The sequence below is a fragment of the Lampetra fluviatilis genome, chromosome 54 (genome assembly GCF_964198595.1).
Source record: "Lampetra fluviatilis chromosome 54, kcLamFluv1.1, whole genome shotgun sequence".
Taxonomy (NCBI): domain Eukaryota; kingdom Metazoa; phylum Chordata; class Hyperoartia; order Petromyzontiformes; family Petromyzontidae; genus Lampetra; species Lampetra fluviatilis.
The window spans coordinates 2,797,775-2,816,992 of NC_136328.1; the positions used below are offsets into that span (position 1 = coordinate 2,797,775).

General features: G+C 48.1%; 1 protein-coding gene across 1 annotated transcript; it reads right to left on the reverse strand.

Annotated features, from left to right (window-relative positions):
• Positions 1 to 6,936: 6,936 nt before the first annotated feature.
• Positions 6,937 to 18,322, reverse strand: LOC144949603 (CBY1-interacting BAR domain-containing protein 1-B-like). The gene is made up of 9 exons (XM_078879562.1): positions 18,160 to 18,322; positions 16,238 to 16,472; positions 15,433 to 15,501; positions 14,816 to 14,917; positions 13,968 to 13,988; positions 12,186 to 12,290; positions 11,605 to 11,718; positions 10,700 to 10,816; positions 6,937 to 9,823 (listed from the first exon to the last, which is right to left on the reverse strand). Exons 1-9 carry the CDS (start codon positions 18,189 to 18,191, stop codon positions 9,638 to 9,640), a joined length of 981 nt encoding a protein of 326 aa, XP_078735688.1. The 5' UTR covers positions 18,192 to 18,322; the 3' UTR covers positions 6,937 to 9,637.
• Between the last annotated feature and the right edge of the window lie 896 nt (positions 18,323 to 19,218).

The window sequence follows — 19,218 nt, forward strand, 5'->3', positions numbered from 1 at the left end:
TGTGTGGGTGGGTGGGTTGGTGAGTGGGGGGTAAGGGAGAGAGAGAGTGGGGTGAGTGTTGGGGGAGGGAGGGAGGGAAAGGAGGGAAGCGTGTCCAGCCCCCCCCTCTCAATCTCACCCCCCTCCACTCCCCGAACACAACGCTGATTAAACTGCACATCATCGCGTCCGCGCACGGAATCCCATCACCACCTCCAAAGGTTCCCCGTATAGTCTCAGCAGACTGTTGGGGCAAGTGCTGTACAGCGAGCAACCGTCGAAGGCCGCCCACGGCACACGAAGGGGAGGGTGGGGTGAGGTTGGCCAGAGCCAATGCGCGGCCGCCTTTGTCTCCCCAGTGCCGATGTTTACACACCGCACCAAAGTGCTCATTTAAGGCTGAGTCGACCTAGGAGAGGTCCGTGCAGATATTAGCCACTGTTTTTGGTTCGTAGAGTAGTGCGCTATCCACTACACTACTGCCCCCCCCTCCACACACATACACCCACAACGATGTACTTCTGTCGGTAATTAAGGAGCATTCTCGAGTGGCAACATGACGCCCGGCTCACACCGAGTGGATGTTCTCATTCTGAATGTGTTGTGTCTGTGTGTGGGCCTCCCCTACGTAGACTCAGCCTCAAATCAGCGCCTGGGGCGATGCGTACGCATCAGCGCTGGGAAGACAAAGGTGGCCGGGGCTTGGTTCTGGCCTACATCTACCCGCTCGTGCGCTGTGCGTGTGGGCCTCCCCTACGTAGACTCAGCCTAAAATCAGCGCCTGGGGCGATGCGTACGCATCAGCGCTGGTAAGACAAAGGCGCACGCGAACGCCACTTGCCCTAACCGCCTGTTGAAGGCTACATGGGGGATCGTAGTCTTTGTGTCTGTGTACGTATATTTTTTTGTTAATTGTGAGCGTGTGGATTTGTTTACATTGTTCGTTTATTTTATTTTATGGCTCGTATGGTTTGTGGGTGAGTGCGTGCACGCGCGTGCGTGCGTATGTGTGTGTGTCTCCGTTCCGTCTGTCATTTCTGTGCAAATATTCACGGCCATGCACATCTTGCACCGGACCACGACGATTAAAGGTCGACCCAGCCCAAACAATGAACACCTCCTGCGGCCTGGTATCACCAGAAAAAGCCCGGGAAGACAAAGGCGGCCGGGTCGTTCTTGATTTGGCTCGTTAACATCCAGGACTTCATTTGTCACTCGATATCTCCCCGAAACCCTGCTCCGCTGCCTTGGGAAATATGCAATTATCGGCGTAAGGCACTACCACTAGAATACAACATATGCATATCCGTAACAATCCGATGATATTTTTCTACCCTACAACATTCGTATAATCCCACGAAACGGTTCATCACCAAAACTGAAGTGGGGGGGTGGAGAGGGGAATCCCTGAACATTTCCTGGAACAGCGTTCTGGACGATTCCAGCTGAGTTAAAGCGTTGGTGTGCCATCAGCCTTAAAAGGGGGCGAAACTCCCCGTTCTGAGTGCGCGCGCGCGCACGCGCGTTAACTCTGTTTGCTGTCTTCGAGAGGCATGAGTTTTGACACCAACAACAGCTGTCGCCACTGTTTGTGTTGCCTGTTGCCAAGATACAGCTATTACACGGCTCGGATCGAGACGGAGGTCTGAAGCGCGTGGCTAGTTGCAGCCGCGCTGCGCTACGAACCCCGGCCAACCCGAGTTCCATTCCCGCCCACGGCCACCAACACCCCAGTGACGATGATTTGAACCGGTCCTGCGCCCTTTCCCCTAGGTCGACTCAGCCTCGAACGAGTAGCCGGGGTGCGGTGTGTTAAAGCATCGCTACTGGGGCAGACGAAGGTGGCCCTGAGGGTGGTGCTGGCTCACCCGCACGCCCATCTCGTGCGACGTGCCGGCCTTCTTAGTTGCTCACAGCACTTGCTCCTAACAGTCTGTTAAGGCTATAACGGTGGGGGTGGGATCTTTGTCTTTGGGTGTGCGCCAGCGTTAACATTTCGGCTGTGATTCAGGCCCACGACCCCCTAATAAGCAATTTTGTATTCCTCTAAATATGCATTGCGCGGTGATTTATGGGGAGCAGCTGTAAAGGATCTCATTACGCGTACCGAGACTAGCGGGTCATTCGCCATCGTCGTCATCAGCAGCCATGCTAGATCCACTGCTGGATGAAGAGCGCCTCACACCCAAGAAGATGGCCATCCATGACGATATTTCAAAGCGTTAAGACAGTGGAAATAGAGAGAGAGAGACGTGTGTGTGTGTGAGATTATAATTATACGGAGAGACAAGCAGTAGGATTAGAGAACGCGTGCTGGTTAATGACATCATTAAAAGTGGGGTAGACAGGGGGGGAGGGAGGTGGAGGAGGAGGAGGGGGGATTGGTGCGATTGGGGCAAAGCACGTGGAGGGCGAGAGAGGGGGATGACGGATGATGGTTTCAGAATAACAGCGAGAGCGGCAGGCCAGCCCTAGGAATGGAACGCGGCGTTGCAGGTGGGTTGGGATGCATTTTTATTGCTCTTCAACTCGGCGGGGGGGGGGGGCTTCATCCAGCAAAAGGGGGAGTTGACCGTGGCCGCTGCCGATGACTCGACGAAGGGGTTTTGTGTTAAGGGGGTGTCTGCCGTTAATTGATGGATTGCTCGTCGGATTCCAGTGTCAATTCATGTATTCTGGTTGTGATGGGAACGTTATGCAGGGTGATCCTATTATAGATACATCACTAAAATAGTCCCCCCCCCCTCACCCTCAAAATAATGTTACATTTCCCTCAGCGATTTCAATCGTTGAACCTTTGCCCCTATAAGATACGGAAGACCCCTCGCTTTCACGGAATTAAATCACCTGTTGGGAAGAAAGAGGCTCATTAGAAAATCGGTGTGGTATCGATAAATGGATCACCCCTTATATTTGCGGGCTGAAAGTAATGTAGCCGATGTTCTCGCAGCGACGTCATCGTGATGGGAATAATCACGACCACTATTATTACCCTCGTCATCATCACCATAGCCATCATTATTCTCACGATGCCCGTTGTCGCTACCGTCATCATTATCATCATCACAGTTGCCACCCTCGTTATCATCATCAGCAGCAGCAGCACTGCCATTAATTTTAGGTGTATTTTGTTATTGTATTGTTTGTTGCGGTTGAACCCAAATCAAGAGCCGAATGGCTCACAGGGAAAATCCTAATAAATTAAACTGAAAACCAAATCGTCAAAATCGTATTATCATCACTGTCGTCATCATCACTCAACCTCAACAAGCATTACCGTCAAATCACGATGTCAGCCGTGTCGCCCTCTCCCTACCTCGCGAGTAAAAACAAAAAAATGCTGATTCGCTCGGCGACCTGCAGCCAGGTGCAGCACAATGCGGGGATTTGCGAAAGTACATCAAGCCACGTACGGGACCATCCACCCCATGGCCCCCATCGACCCACCCACCACCACCCACGTTCAATGCTGCTGCTGCTTACTTTAAGCCAGACGCGACTGTGCAGGGGGAATTCCAGACGGATGATGACGAGCAGCCAACCTCCTCCTCGCTGTCTCAGTGGCGCAGCGCGGTTGGCATGCGCCTTGGTGCAAGGAATTAAATGCCACCCCGCCCCCAACCCATCTCCCTCTCGATGTAGCCAAACGCTTGGGGCCTCTCCCTCTTGCACACTTAAAAGCTATGTGACTGGTGTCACACTTCCTTGCTGAATAAAAAAAGGTTAGTGTACCCCCTCCCCCCTCGATGCTGTAATAGAATATCGTGTAACAGATGGTGGCTAACAGCGCCCTTCCCATATGCGTTGTTATGCACAGAAATAGTGGTCGGTCATAGAGGAAAATGTGGACGGCCTTGAGCCTAGTCTAGAACGAGGGCAAGGGAGTCAACAGTAAGGACGTCTGGGGAGTAGACTGATGAGAGGGGAGAGGTATTAGAGTGCGTGTAACGGAGGGCGAGTGGAGTGAGGGGAGAGATAGGAGGGCGAGCGAAAGGGGGAGAAAAGTGAGATGAATAGAGAGAGCTGGGATAGTGCGTGGAGGGGAGTGCAGTGAGGGGGGAAGAGCTGGGAGAGTGTGTGTGAAGGGGAGTGGAGTGAGACGGGAGGGGAGAGTGAGTGAAGGGCAGATTATTCCAGGACACCCCTCAATTAATTCATGCTGCTATTAGTCGCCTGTCAATCAATGTATACAATAAGCCCCCCCCCCCCCCCCACTGAATAGCATTAACTCACAGCTTGACTGCCTCCCCACGCCCTACAATCAGAAGGGTAGTTTAACCATACTTGACCAAACTGTTATCATGTCGGTCATGGCCAGGAATCGATATCAGGTTGCTGGGTTCACAGTGAAATGTGCTAACCGCTGCACCACTGCTCCACCCATAGCAGTAAAGTACAAAGCTATGAAAGAAAAGTTAGTACGGGGACGAGATGCATACACTTCGTGTATTTGAGATATGCACGTGACACTTTCTAAACGGTTTTAAAGTATGCCGAACATGGAATGCAAAACGAATGCATTTGATAAAGTGGTCAAACCATTAATTCCTCTAAACTATATTTGAACTAAACTTGGCACGCCAGTAAAACGAATTACGAATGCATACCATATTCATGAAATGCTCCATAAACATTTTAGTCGTGAAAAATGTGTTGCGTTCTCAAATGTATTTCTCATTCTTTTGCAAACCGTTTTGCAGATGTCTGTGTAATAGAATTATTCAGTTTGGCCCCTGCACATCTCGATATTTCTCCTTGCCGTCAACGTGTAAGCGGTCTTGGGGTACCTTTTTCATTAAACTTTCCAATTGTCGTGAAAAAAGTGGTGTTCTTCAATAACTCTGAGAATTCAATTCCAGGCATGGAGATGCGGACATTAATCTAAAACTCATTTCTTTAGAACTTTTTGATGTCTATAGTTTTGTTTGTACTTTTCCCGCACCTCCGAATAGCACGATTGGTTCCGTACGTTGCGAAAGAAGTTCAACATACATGTACATACTACTGGCTTTGGGATCACGCGAAGACACTGCCAGGTGCTTTGGAACTCATTGCAGACTAAATAAAATGCCTTTAAGATGACAAGCACTGTCCAGCAAGTGTGTTACTCACCACGTGGAAACACCTTGCAGAGCTATTGCCTCATATGGGTGTTTTTTTAGCAGTGTCACACTACCTGCGGCACTACTTGGCAGAGAAGCCGACTTGGCAACGCGTTGAGAGACATAACGAGGGACTCGTGAATTCGAGAACGTACAAAGGGGGGTTCCGAGGCAAAACCCCCTAAAACTTTTGTACAGTGGGTACGCGCACAAGGCACACGTGACTTTGCAAGGCGGACGATGACCGACGGTCAAGAACCGATGACGGAGCGGGCAGCGCAAGCACGCGGAGACGGAGCGATGAATTTATCTCGCGGTGTGTGCAGCTGCTGGCATGGATTGCTGCATCGCAGGATCGCGCGAGAGGTGGCGGCGACGATTTTGGGGCGAGGAGTGCGTCGCTGCGGTTGCGAAGACCGCGGCTGAATCGATGGCGACTCGCGGGGTTTTCTCCGTCAACCTGATATCCTCCCGCAATTCAAATGCATAACAAAAAATAAACACCACGTGAGCGCGTTCCTGAAAATGGGCGCATTAACGCCGAACGAGTCTTTCCGTGAATAAGGACTGTTGTTATTACAGCGCTACATTCATTTTTTTTTACCAAGGCGTGACACACCGTAAACGCCCATGGAATTAAGGAAAAAGCAACGCACGGAACAGTGCACAGACGCCTCAAATACTCAATCGCCAACACACACCACACGCACATGAGCGTGAGAGAGAGTTGACCTTAACACATTACCATTTAAGAATTGTCCCAGTTTACTGTTACAGTACCAGACTTGTGCCACGAACACCAAACGACGGACAGTAAATGGGGGGCCTTGGCAAAAGGGCAGAAGTTGGCATTTGGGGAGCGGTAATAAGGTCAGGGTTGGGCGACCTATGACCCCTGACCACAAGAGGCCTGTCACTCTGCAGCGGCCCACAATCGGGTGGCGCATGTACATGTTTAACTTCTTTCGCACCGTACGTAGCCAACCGCGCTAATCGGAGGCGCGGTGGGATGGACAACACAAAAAGCAGTTCTAAAGAAATGATTTCTCAAGCTAGATGATGTTAAAAGTGCATAAGCTCCAGTGGCTACTTCACATCGTTAGAGTGTTCCAAAGGGCTGCAGAAGCACGTCTGTAACACGAGCGGTTAACACCGTGTGCCTCACAAGGGCCTCGGTTAGATTCCTGATTGAATCACCTTTCTGTGTGGGATGTGTATGCCCTCTCGCCCCCCACCTTTCTGCATGGGTGACCTCCAAGTTCCCCAGTTTCCTCTCACAGCGAAAACAAACAATACAATAATAAACCTGGTGATGGCGAAATATCCCAAATGCAAAACACTCCCGGCAGAAATCTTCGGGACTCTGGGGGTGGCTTTCCTGGGCGAGAGAAATTGATTATAATCCACGACAGCGTCTCCAAACGCGTGGGAATTGCGGGTCGAAGCCAATTTGCGAGCAAGCGGGCGGGCGGAGGGTGCTTCCGTGGGCAACGCACAATCGTGGCAAAAGGTGAAATCCTCTCGTTATTCCTCTCGCGTTATCGGTGGACACAACGGCGGTGGTGTGCGGCACCCACCAAGGGCTACTTGAAATGAATGTTCCCATTCGGATTTCGTTAAGAGAAAAGGAATGTAGCCCCCAAGCCTCGGGTCAGGGTGAGTGGCTGCTTGATTCGTTGTTGGCTGGAGGTTTTGGGAAGGGATAGTGTTTGATTGGCGTGCTCTGTTCGGACGACTTGCCACCGGCAACTTTTTCAGTTTTTGATGGTTGCAGTGGGAGATTTTGGTCGTTGTCGTGAGACAATGCTTTAAATGGTCCGATTTTCATTGTTTTTTTTGGACATTTTAACCGTCACATGGTTACAATTTGTTTTATTTTCCTTTTAAATTGTGGTGATTACGGTTATGAAAGTATACCAATGTGTAGCATTTAGTGCACATTCTTAAACTCTTCTGCAACATATGGATTATCTACATTTAACTCGACATTGTAATATATATATAGAACTACAATCTCGGAAACAAACAATGAATTTGCATTGTCATTCTGTATTGTTGTCTGCCTTCGTATGGAAGGATTTGTAGAATTGCAAACTGCGATCGTGGGTGGCGAGATTGAGAATCCCTGCTGACGGTCCAACGTCGCATATCCGACTCACCGGGGGACCGAGGTCTCGGCGGATATGTTAAAAAGGTCAGACATGTGAACATCTTTAGAAAAAGTTAAAACTTACTCCGCGCGGGCAAATACTGCACCGAGTGAGGGCGGTTAACTGGTCAGGGTGGATACGCAAGTTTGGATAAGCAACGTTGACCGCATTTACAAACTTGTAAATGCGACACTTGCATATGACAAGCAGCGGCGAGGGTATAACTTTAACGCGTGCCTTCTGCTGAATGAACAAACATTGGAACTGCGCGTTACATAGCCGCGTAGGTTTGTCACGACCGCGCCGTGCACATCTCTCTCCGACGCGATTTCGGCCTGCACCGCGTTTCGATCGGAAAGATGTCCGACATACCGCGACACGACCAGGCGAAACACACCGGAGAGCCGTGGGTTGTACATCGCGCAGCAAACCCCCGAAAAGCGATGACAGAAGTGGTTACGATAATTGTTTTTTTACCCTTTTATCTGGCAACAAAACTGACACCTTTTTTTACGAGGAGTCATGTTTGCATAGACCACAATACCTGCAGTCGTAATGCAAACAAAAAACATAACTCTGATAATGTATGCACTGTCCTTGAAGTTGATTGGTCCACAGCTTTCCTTAGAGCCTAGTCTCAAGCTGTCTCGGGTGTGGACCAATCAACTTCAAGGACAGTGCATACATTATCAGAGTTGTGTTTTTTGTTTGCATTATGACTGCAGGTATTGTGGTCTATGCAAACATGACTCCTCGTAAAAAAAGGTGTCAGTTTTGTTGCCAGATAAAAGGGTAAAAAAACAATTATCATATTTTTTACTGGCAAATGAGGTACCAATGGTGTAGAAGTGGTTACGCTAAAGGCTGCAATAGTTGAACCTTCAATCGCGCCCGTGAACCGAAACGCGTGGAATTTGTGAAGATTTTGGCATCGAAGTGAGACATCTCACAAAGGCAATTGAATGGCGTAAAAGACTAAGACATCATCTACTCAAAGAGGCCAGTGTAGACAATGGGGACAATCAAGCGGAATTTTACCGTACTTGGATTGGCTGCCAATACGCTGGCAGCCGGTACATTAATCTATTTTGCTCATTTTTTAATTCTTCACATATGTAGGCTCCTCACCAAAATCTGCCACTCAAAATCGCCATCAAATTTTTTTGTAAATAAAAAGTGTCAGTTTTTCGACGTCCAATCGCACTGCACTGCATCTTTTTTTTCTCGACACTTAAAACGGGACGGACATCGTATGGGTTTGTATGTTCAAACGCCTCTTTAAAAACAAACAAAAAGACGCCTGGACCGGGAGGGTGCCTGGGGTGGCTCAGGAAATCAAGAGCGGCCGAGCCAGCGCTGCCGAGATCATGGATTTAAATCCAGGCAGCCGCGTCATCCAGCGAGCCCGCTAACAGACCGAGTTTTTTTTTAAGTGGAGCGAGCCTATGGATCTCAGGCATGGTCGCCAATGGACTGCACACAAAAAGAAGAAACCCCACTACATTCACTTTTAGATTTGAAGCTTTCGTGACTGCAAGGATTCATATTCTTGGGTTTTTTCAGTAAAGTCACGTAGGTAAAAAATTAAAATTGATAAAAGTAAAATAAAAAAACGTCGTGATTTTTATTTTATTTGACTTTTATCAATTTAAATTTTCATTTTTTACCTACGTGACTTTACCGAAATAACCCAAGAATACATTCACTTTCACGCAATTAATTTTGATTACTTACAGCTCGGAGAACTGTTGCTGAACAAGACTCTGTTGCAAGCAAAGGGTGTCTCCTACTGGTGAAAAAGTGTAGCGAGCACTGTGTGGTCTAGAATATATTCCGTTTTGTTTAACGTGCACTCTACGGAGGTTTTTTTTTATGTGAAGGGACAGATATTGCCTGCCAAGTTATTTTGTGTGGACCAGAGGGCAAATGAAGGGATCTCAAGAGGCATCTTTGTGATGTCCACTTCAATCGGCTTGCTAGAGCTCCTTATGAAATTTTTCTCATGACATGATCCCGATAGCACAATCAGGATAACACTTTGGGGGATAAAAATACAAAAATAATAAAAAGACGGCTAGCCATGTGGAGTAGTGGCAGAGCATCCGATTAGCTTTTAAAATGTCTTGAGTTTAAATTGTGATCAAGGATCCACTCAGCCTATCATTACTCCAGGCGGGATAAAATAAGAACTACTATGGACAGACTGCTTCCCACCAGAGAAATGCTGCATTTCCATCACCGGCCCAGAATACTGCCTAATGCTCATTTAAGTAAAGGGACAAGTTTAAATTTTAATGTTTAAATGAAATTATATGAGGTTTGGTGACTCAAGTCTCTACACTGGGCTCTTTATAAACATGAAATGTTACAATTTCATAGGCATTGACTGTGTGTGAAATTCATCATCTAGCGCCGACTGCCACTCTGCCGGTTATCCAAGTCTTCCGATGTCACGTCCTGAAGTTGGTCTTCATCTTCATCATCATCATCGTCGTCATCATCATCATCTTCGTCGTCGTCGTCGTCGTCATCATCATCGTCGTCATCTTCCAACCGCCTCGCGTTGTTGCGCTGTGTGCCAGCAGCACCCGTCTGCAAAAAGAAAAAAGATCCGTTCATGAAAGCGCTTAAGGAGGATGATACACGTCTGTAGAATTTGCCAAAAACATATTTCACAGCTGCGATTGAGGATAGTGATAGCCATGTGATTACCCCCCCCCCCCGACTGTTCCATACATTTTGAGAAGGTAAAGGCACAGCCCTACAATTGCTCCCTCACGCCACTGCTCTCTGGAAAGGCCTTCAACTCCAGGAAGCTCGAAAGCCCTTCTCAAGCATATTTGGCCTACACTTCCACGCTTGCCAAACGTCCTGAAAGGGGTCTGAGTAACTCGCCCTTTACCCCACCACACGTGACCAGCCAGCCGAATGACTGCAGTGTATGCTGTCACACTGCTGAGTGGGCAGTGGAGGGGATGTAAGAAACTCGCACGCACCGTTGTTTCAACTGCCATGCCGGGAGGTCGAATCGAACTGGCAACCTCTGGATTGCAAGTCCGGCGTACCAACAGTTACACGATGGCAGGGGCGCCCCAGTGGCGGGATCGACCCCACGACCTCCTGTATACCAGGCGAGGCAGATAACTCCTCGCCTGGTATACAGGAGGTCGTGGGGTCGTTCCCGACCCCGACGCCTGCTGTATATTTGGAGTCTGCATGTCTCCCTCCGCCTGTGGTCGCGTAGATTTTTTCCCGGGTCCTCCGATTTTTCCCTCCACATATAGGATCAACATCACACGTTTAGAGCAATTGGCCGCTATAAATTTCCACGCGATAAGCCACTGCGTTGAGCTGCATCATTTGTGATGGCCACGTAGCTTCAGAGCTATACAGCTCGGAAGGGCCTTAGCCTGGTAAAATAAAATAAAAAATCTCAAGAGTTTGATACCATGAGGCCGCACACGGTACCTGAGACCTTGCCATTGGCTGGGGCGAACTGGTGCCGTTGAGGGTGGACTGAGAGTTCTGCAGAACCGTGTCAAGGCGTGCCTGGTAGTCGGAGGGCCGCAGGGTATTGAGGAATGCCTGTCAAAAAGAAACCCAACATTTGCATACATATACCGGCATTTAAAATTTCCTCCAATAAATAATTCCAAATGTACAAGTTACGATTGCAAATATAGGATGCTCATTAGCGGCGTACGAATAAAAAGTGTCAATTGGCGTGTAGCGGTATCCGCACTGCGAACGGCAGTCTCCGTTCACGAGTGAAGACTTCACAAAAAATCTCCCCAAGATGTTGGGATAAAAAAAATATCAGGTGTCACGCCGAACATCTTTTTGGGAGCGAATTCATTTCCTGAACAAGTGGGAAGGATTTACACCATTGGAACTTCCTTTGCCAGTAGCAAAATATGATAATTGTTTTTTTACCCTTTTATCTGGCAACAAAACTGACACCTTTTGGCGTCATCTGGTCCAACACCATGTGAGACTAGGCTCTAAGAAAAGCTGTCTCGGGTGTAGACCAATCAATTTCAAAGACAGTGCATACATCATCAGAGTTGTGCTTTTTGTTTGCATTCCGACCGCAGGTATTGTAGTCAAAGCAAACATGACTCCTTGTAAAAAAAGGTGTCAGTTTTGTTGCCAGATAAAAGGGTAAAAAAACAATTATCAAGTGGGAAGGAACTCAATCTAGTTCGCGAAGAAGTTCCCAGCACGTGAAGCGAAACCATCGGATGTCGCGCCCAGCAACGTGCGGTCACATCCCCGAAAAACTCATATGGTGAGCACAATCGTTAAACCTTACGCAGCTGTGTAACACGGGTTGAAGTGTAAACACAAATATGCCTTATCGCTGTCTCGGTCACCTCGAGGTCACTCTCCTCATTCACGGCGTGCATGTGATGGTAAGCTTGCGAGTACACCTCCAGCGCCTTGGCGTGAAACACCATCTCCACCGTCACAAAGTCGCACAGGATCTTCTGCACAGCGGACAGGGAGGGGGCGTGCAAATCGGCACCGTCGTCGCTGTCATCACTTTCTATGTTGAAAACTCATTTCCATGGAGTTATTTTTTGTGTTTAGTTTGTTGCCCTCACACAGCTGGTGCGAGGGTGCACTCATGTTCGGCCGATGCGAGGGTGGACCCATGTTCGGCTGGTGCGAGGGTTGACTCATGTTCGGCTGGTGTGAGGGTGAACTCATGTTCGGCTGGTGTGAGGGTGAACTCATGTTCGGCTGGTGCGAGGGTGGACCCATGTTCGGCCGGTGCGAGGGTGGACTCATGTTCAGCTGGTGCGAGGGTTGACTCATGTTCGGCTGGTGCGAGGGTTGACTCATGTTCGGCTGGTGCGAGGGTTGACTCATGTTCGGCTGGTGCGAGGGTGAACCCATGTTCGGCCGGTGCGAGGGTGCACTCATGTTCAGCTCGTGAGAGGGTGGACTTCACCTTGATGTCCTTGATTTTCTGCCGCTCAAACTCGTTGATGGTCTCCTCCAGCTGCCGGGACGAGCGCGCTGCGTCCACCGTGGCGCGCTGCAGCTCCGTCTCTGCCTGCGAGTCACCGCGCAAGAGCCGCCGTTCAGCGCGGACTTTGGGAACCGAATTCCTGGCCCTCTAATGGTGGCTAGATGTTATCTCCCTCGCCCGGTATGCACGGGGTCGTGGGTTCAATCCCGAACCCGACACCTGCTGAGTATTTGGAGTTTGCATGTTGTCTCTCTCCCCGTGGTCGCGTGGATTTTTATCCGGGTCCTCCGGTTTTTCCCTCCACATTTAGAAACATGCGTTTGGGTTATTTGACTGCTATAAATGCCCACGTAAGCCACTTCTTATCATTTGTGGCCAGGTCGCTTCTAAAAAAGAGTTAATAGCTCAGTGGGCTTTACCTGGTAAATAAAATAGTTTAGTTTATGATTGTAGGCTTTGCCCACTGATGCATAAGGGTTTAAGATTTCCATGTATATGGTGCTGCAAATGGATATTATGTCTGCCAGTCGAGGCCGATTATGCTACGTGGTTTTTACTGCCTACAGAAGACGCAGAGTACACAAGTAAATTATACGAGGCAGTGCTAAGACGAGTCCATGCCTGCACATTTTGCTTGCGATGTTTACGAGGGGAATAACCGCAAAGAGGTCATGCAAAACTCGACACCAAAGGTGATTCGAGAAGGGTAAAGTCAGTCTTCGGAAATCAATGCTTTTGTCCAAAGTTAGCCTCGACTTGAAACACTTAACGCTGCATGTCAAGAGTCCTCCGCTTCTTGTTACATCACATCGCAGAATTGGCATACCTGTACATGGAAATTGAGTTTAAAAGAAAAAGATTGTCTATTTTTTTTGTTTCTTCCTCCAAACAGGACTTTGTAGGATGAACGTTGAGATTTATAAGGGTACGGGGTGAATAATAAGGTCTAAATTGGTCTGTAATACGGTAGGCACTGATAAGGGGTTGACAGGTATGTATTGGTGACACTTGCGACACTTTCAAATGCCAGCCCTGTCTCATACACAGCTCCGCACGGCACTATGGGATGGATGAAACAACAGCCGGTGAGGGTGCCCTTTTGTGAGTTAAAAGCCGAAATGGTGCAATGGCATTACTCATGTGCAGAGTGCAACAGTCGTCTATGCAAACAGGCGCAGTGAGGTGACAGAGGGCATATTCCTGGGTCAGTATTAATATGCAGAAGCAACAGAATGTCACTCTGGGTTTTCCTACAATGAGATTTTCCATAATCTTAACACTCGATTTACAATAACTTCTCTCCTTCTTGTTATTATTATCAGGAGTGAATACATCATAAATTGTCACGTCAAGAGTGGCAGTACTGTGGAATTAAGAATACCCATTTCAGTGGATATACCAATGCATTTTAAGCGTTTAAAAACGGCAGTGCTTCTGCAGATTTCTACTGACCGTAGCCTTGACAGGTACTAAGCCTATAGGCAGCACGCAGACGACAACGTGCCCTCAACACATCCACAGTATTCCCTCGTTATTCACGAACTTGCTATCCATGATTCATGTTATCCACGTGATGAGAGAGAATGTGACGCAGGAAAGTGATTTATATATTCAAGGTAATTCATTACCTTTGGCCAATATCATTATCCGAGAAATTTGCTATGAACGAGCATCTCCGGCACGTCTCCCTTGCCAATAACGAGGGAATCCTCTACTCTCTAAAAGCGCAGCGATCGCACCCGCAGGCCGGGCAATACGTACCTTTCCCGCGCCGCTCTGAGAGCCAAAACAAAAGGTAATATGATCCCACGTTCTTCTCAGCGTTGCGACAAAAGCCCTGCACCACGTGTACCCGCGGCGCTCGCCTCGCCCCTCTCAATTAACACAACAACCCCGCCGGGCCGAGGATAAACCTGCTGCTGTTCGTGGTGAGCGGTGGTGCCCACCTTGACCTATGCACGTACCTGAGACTGGACGAACGGGAAGCAAGGTTAAGGGTAGAAGAACTGCAGTGTTGTGCCGGTAGATATGTGTTGTCGACGCGGCCGGCTGACGCGTTAAAGACTTCGCTCGACGCACTGACGAATGCGACGAGTGCTTAGATTTCGCTGGGAACGACAACTCGAGTTGTCTACATCAGGGGTCCCCAACCCTCAGGCTGCGGACCGGTACTGGTCCGTGGCCTGTTAGGAACCGGGCCGCACAGCAGCAGGAGGTGAGAGCGGTGAGTCCGCGCGTGGCCCGCCCATAATTTTATTATTCACCACTTCCGTCCGCGTCTCTTTCCCGCACTGCGCACTTGTCTCAGTCACAGTGTTGGTGTAAGCCCACAAGCTGCTAACCCCTAGCAGCCACAATGAGTAAAAAAGCAACGTCGCTGGAGAGCTTCTTTGAAAAGGGGGAAAGACCCAATGATGAACCCCCCCCCCCCGGTCCGTGAAAAAATTGTCTTCCACGAAACCGGTCCCTGGTGACAAAAAGGTTGGGGACGGCTGGTCGACATTAAATGTGCATACGCGTCATCACGTGTCTACTGCGTGGAGTTGGCACGTTCTCTCCCCGCGGTCGCGTCGACCTTTCTCAGGCGAGGTCTGCGCCAGAAAGGATACGATATTGTGTCGGTCCGACGGGTTTCTCTGCCGCATCTTCTCGAGCTGCTGCATCTGCTTCGCCTCCCGGGTTTGCGACGTCAGCACGGCCTTGAGGTCCTCCTACACGGGGGGCCGCACGTCATCATCATCATCATCACCATCGCCACTTCATATTTATAAGGTGCCACGGTGACGAGATGTTAACTACGTCGTCTGGTATACAGGAGGTCGTGGGTTCGATCCCGACCCTGACAATGCCTGTATATTTGAAGTTTGCGTGTCTCTCTCCCTGAAGTCGCGTTGATTTTTCTCCAGGTCCCCCAGTTTTTTCCTCCACATTTAGAATTAACATGCATATTTGGCTGCTATAAATTTCTGCAAGATAATTTAAATGATGTTGAATTTTAAATGATGTTGATTCACTCCTCAACACACCGGTGGGCTAAGGTAGTGCATTTTTTGTCTTTTGAAAACGTGACACATTTTTTACTGTTTGGCCGTGTCGGATGGTGGAGGGTTACGACACATTTATAAATAACGCGATCTAACCCAAAAACCTTTACAAGGAATAATATTGGTCGCGAAAGCCTACGTGTTAAACTGACTTTAACTGTGCTTGTAATGCGTGACCTTACCCTTTTTATCTTTATGGTGGCTCCGTATGACTTTAAAGGTTCCACCACCTTGGCTTCGAGCCTCTCAACCTGTAAACGTGTGAAAGGAACGGTGCATTAATGTCAGTAGGGCTTGCCCTTATTAGTACAGTTTAAACGCACCTGGCTCGTGCACCTGCTGCGGCAGCACAGTCTGTACCGTATGGGCACAACAAAGGATTACTGCGTAGATTTTCGCGGTTGTGCTGCACGGCTCTCAGATCTGTTTTCGGGTTGTACGTGTTGTTTGGCATGACATCCATTTCGCTCCATGCGGTGGGAGTTCTACAGGCACTGATATAGCAGAACGTTGTCATATAAGCACCCTCTACCAATGCAAAGTTTAGTTGGACTATTAATTTTAATTCGAACACTATACACGCTGTTGTCAATACACTGCTGGATGAAGGCCCGTCACATGCATTATCAGTTAAAGGGGGCATTGTTTGACAAATACTTGGTTTCAATGCACTCGTGTCTAAGCTACAAAGGTCATCTCTCCATCCACCTCTTACCTGTCAACCCATACGCTTTACCCGTATTCTTGTACAGGGAAATTGAGTTTGCAGGTCCATACGGCGTACAGCCGTTTCCAAATGGGCAAAAAACTAAATTGTCTATTTGTTTGTGTTTCTCCCTTGTGATGGGACTTTGTGGGATGAACGTTGAGATTTATAAGGGCACGGGGTGACCAATAAGGTCTGAATTGGTCTGTAATAAGGTTAGGGGTTGACAGGTGTGCATATGTACATAGCTAATCAAATGACGAACGGACAGGTGGCAGCACCTGAGCCTGCCGATAGTCCTGCACTTTGGAGAGCTCCTCGGCGAAGGCCCGAAGGCCCATCTTGAGAGACGGGCGCTCCGTCTCCGAGTAGGCCATGAGCTCGCGCACCAGCAGGTCCGACTTGTCGCGCAGTCGCGCCGTTTTGCGCGCATAGCCGGCGCTCAATTGGCACAACTCTCCAAAGTGTTTCTCCACGGTGGTCACCGACAGCTGCACCGCCTTCGCCTGCGACTCCCTACGTCACACCGCGGTAAAGCCACACACGGACACACGTACGCAGACACACGTACGCAGACACATACGCAGACACGTTCAGAGACACACACCATGGGCGAGTTGCAGATGTAACGCAAAACATGTTTTGAACAGCAACAAATATTATAGCTCAATGCCTTGGTTCTTTAGCGATTCAATGGAGGTGCTTGTTAAGTTCACAAATTGTTTTTGCGCCGCTGTTCCGTGGCCTTAATGAGTAGAACATGGCCATATGCTCCGTTGTTCCGGTCCGCAGTCATAGGTGGAAGGATTTTTATCCTCCACTTGTGTCTGTGAGCGTATTGGCCGTGCGATGTCTGAATGCGATACAGGGGTAAGCGAGGCGCCAGGACATTGGTTGGGTTACTGATGAGGGCTTTGTTGCTAAGCCACACAAAGACAAAGATCCCCTGGACAATATTTTAACAGATTGTTGGGCCAAGTGCTCTTTGCGAGCACACATGAAGACCGACATGGCACAAGAGGGGGTGGTGTGATCAGCACCACGCCCGCCCATCTTTGCCTTCCGAGAAGTGATATTTGCACATTGTACCCAGTACCCATTTATGGCTGAGTCGACCTTGTGAAGGCCCAAGAATGATATAAATCGGGTCATCAGATATGTAGCGCAGTACGCTAAACCAACGTTTTTATTTGTACATGAGAATACCAGGCACTAATATGGAAACGGGTGTGAAGGTTTGGTTTGTGGTTTTAAAGATGTACGCTGTCAGTACATATTTGTGTACTTATTTTTTGGTATTCCAGATCTGTGGATCTGTGATTCCACAGGAAACTGCTGTCATTCCACGTTTTGTTCAATTTTAGCCTTCGGGTTTTAGATATACAAGCGGAGACTTAACCGTTGCCACTTTGTGCAAAGGATATTTTGTTTCTGTCCTTTAAGTTTCTCCAGTACAACAAAAGTGGGAGGTCCTTGTTCTTTTAGAATCTTGGAAGTAAATGTTTTCTCAGGGGTTTTTCCAGTTTCCTCAAATTAATTTCTTTCAGACAGTTGTTTTTTTTGGGGGGATTTAGTTTGTCGTGTGGTTGACTACGTACGGTGTGAAAGAAGTCCAACGTGCAAACTACACGTGTCAGCAAAACAATCTGCATCTACAACAAATGGATTTGTCCACACATCCCAATCCGGCAGGGCCCTCCTTCAAAGGGTTCTTGAGACTCCGTGAGACTTTCGTTGATGAATGTCAATGCCATTGTTATAGTGCCAGTAAGCAAATCATAATTTAAAACAATATATATATAAAAACCCGCCGTTGTTAAGTTATTTTAAGTGAACGCATTTAACTTGAACAACACGCTCCGATTATTTTTGTTTTAATTCCGCATCATTATCAATCATTTTCTCTCAGCTGCTGGATTACACCCCTTGCCGTGATGTTATATGGAAGAAAACAATAGCAACAAAACGGAATAGATAATGTGAAGTTTTGGTGAACGTCTGCCGTTATTTGTGCGAATAAAACTCATTACTGTATGAGCCGAGCCCGACTCGGGCCGCAGCCGATCCCCGACCTCGCCTGGTTTCTCCGCCGGAAACCCGAGCACCAAAGCCGGCAGGGCGACCGCGCAACGGGTGCTTGGGCTCCACGTACGAAGTCAAATTTTTATAAATTTTTAAAAAAACACACAGATAGCGTTCTCACCTTGTCCTTGCGTCGGGGGTTTTGAAGCTCATATTAAAATGTATTTGCTTATTATTACTATTGAGTTATAGAAGTAAATTTGTGTGGCGGTAAGATCGAGTCGCTGTGACGCTTCGCGTTGCCAGGGAGCGCTGCGAGAAGGCCTCTCCCCAAGCCCCGCCTCTGGAAGATGAACGGACCAGAAGTGGAATATTCCAGAAGACAACGTCCCCTTCCAGAATAACAATTCCCCCCTCGTGCAAGAAGAATTCACTGTTAGGTTTTTTTTCGGTAAAGTCACGTAGGTAAAAATAAAATATTATTTTATTAATAAAATTATTATTTTATTTTTCCCTACGTGACTTTACCGAAAAAACCTTAACAGTGAATTCTTCTTGCACGAGGGGGGTAAAAATAAAATTATTATTTTATTAATACAATTATTTTATTTTTACTTACGTGACGTTACCGACAAAACCTAAGAGTATGAATCTTGCAGTCACGAAAGCTTCAAATCTAGAAATAATTCACTGCTCTTTGGTTCGTACTTTTTTGGTTTTTTCGGTAAAGTCACGTAGGTATAAAATCAAATAAATCACGACGTTTCGATTGCAACACAAGCAATCGTCATCAGGTGGGAAAACCACAACAAGAATTTTTTTTGTTTGCTGAAGTGGGACATTTTTTCTTGCTGTGGTTTTCCAACCTGATGATGATTGCTTGTGTTGCAATCGAAACGTCGTGATTTATTTGATTTTCTACCTGCGTGACTTTACCGAAAGAACCAAAGAGTATGGATTCCTGCAGTCACGAAAGCTTCAAATCAAGAATTAACTCTTTCTGCTTCTAGAAGAACACATTCCTGCGGAGGGAGCTGGTAGGAACGTTGGGTTGCTCGGTTAATGGCCAGGGTCAACGGCGGCGTGGTGTATTCCTAAAATATGGCCGACTGTGAGGGCGGGCACAAGCCGGCGTGAGTAGGTTAAACGTTGAGTTTTATAAGGGCACCACGGGGTGACCAGCCCCTCCCCACCCAGCCACACCCCACCCCACCCAGGGATCTTGTTCTTCACGGATGAG

What these genes read in the sequence shown, in the direction of transcription:
- LOC144949603 (XM_078879562.1), bottom strand. Translation starts at nt 18,191, where the DNA reads ATGAGCTTCAAAACCCCCGACGCAAGGACAAG. An exon ending in CTCAGAGCGGCGCGGGAAAG is followed by an intron (nt 12,291 to 13,967) that starts GTACGTATTGCC and finishes GGTGACTCGCAG; the next exon opens with GCAGAGACGGAGCTGCAGCG. An exon ending in AGCCAATGGCAAGGTCTCAG is followed by an intron (nt 9,824 to 10,699) that starts GTACCGTGTGCG and finishes TTCTTTTTGCAG; the next exon opens with ACGGGTGCTGCTGGCACACA.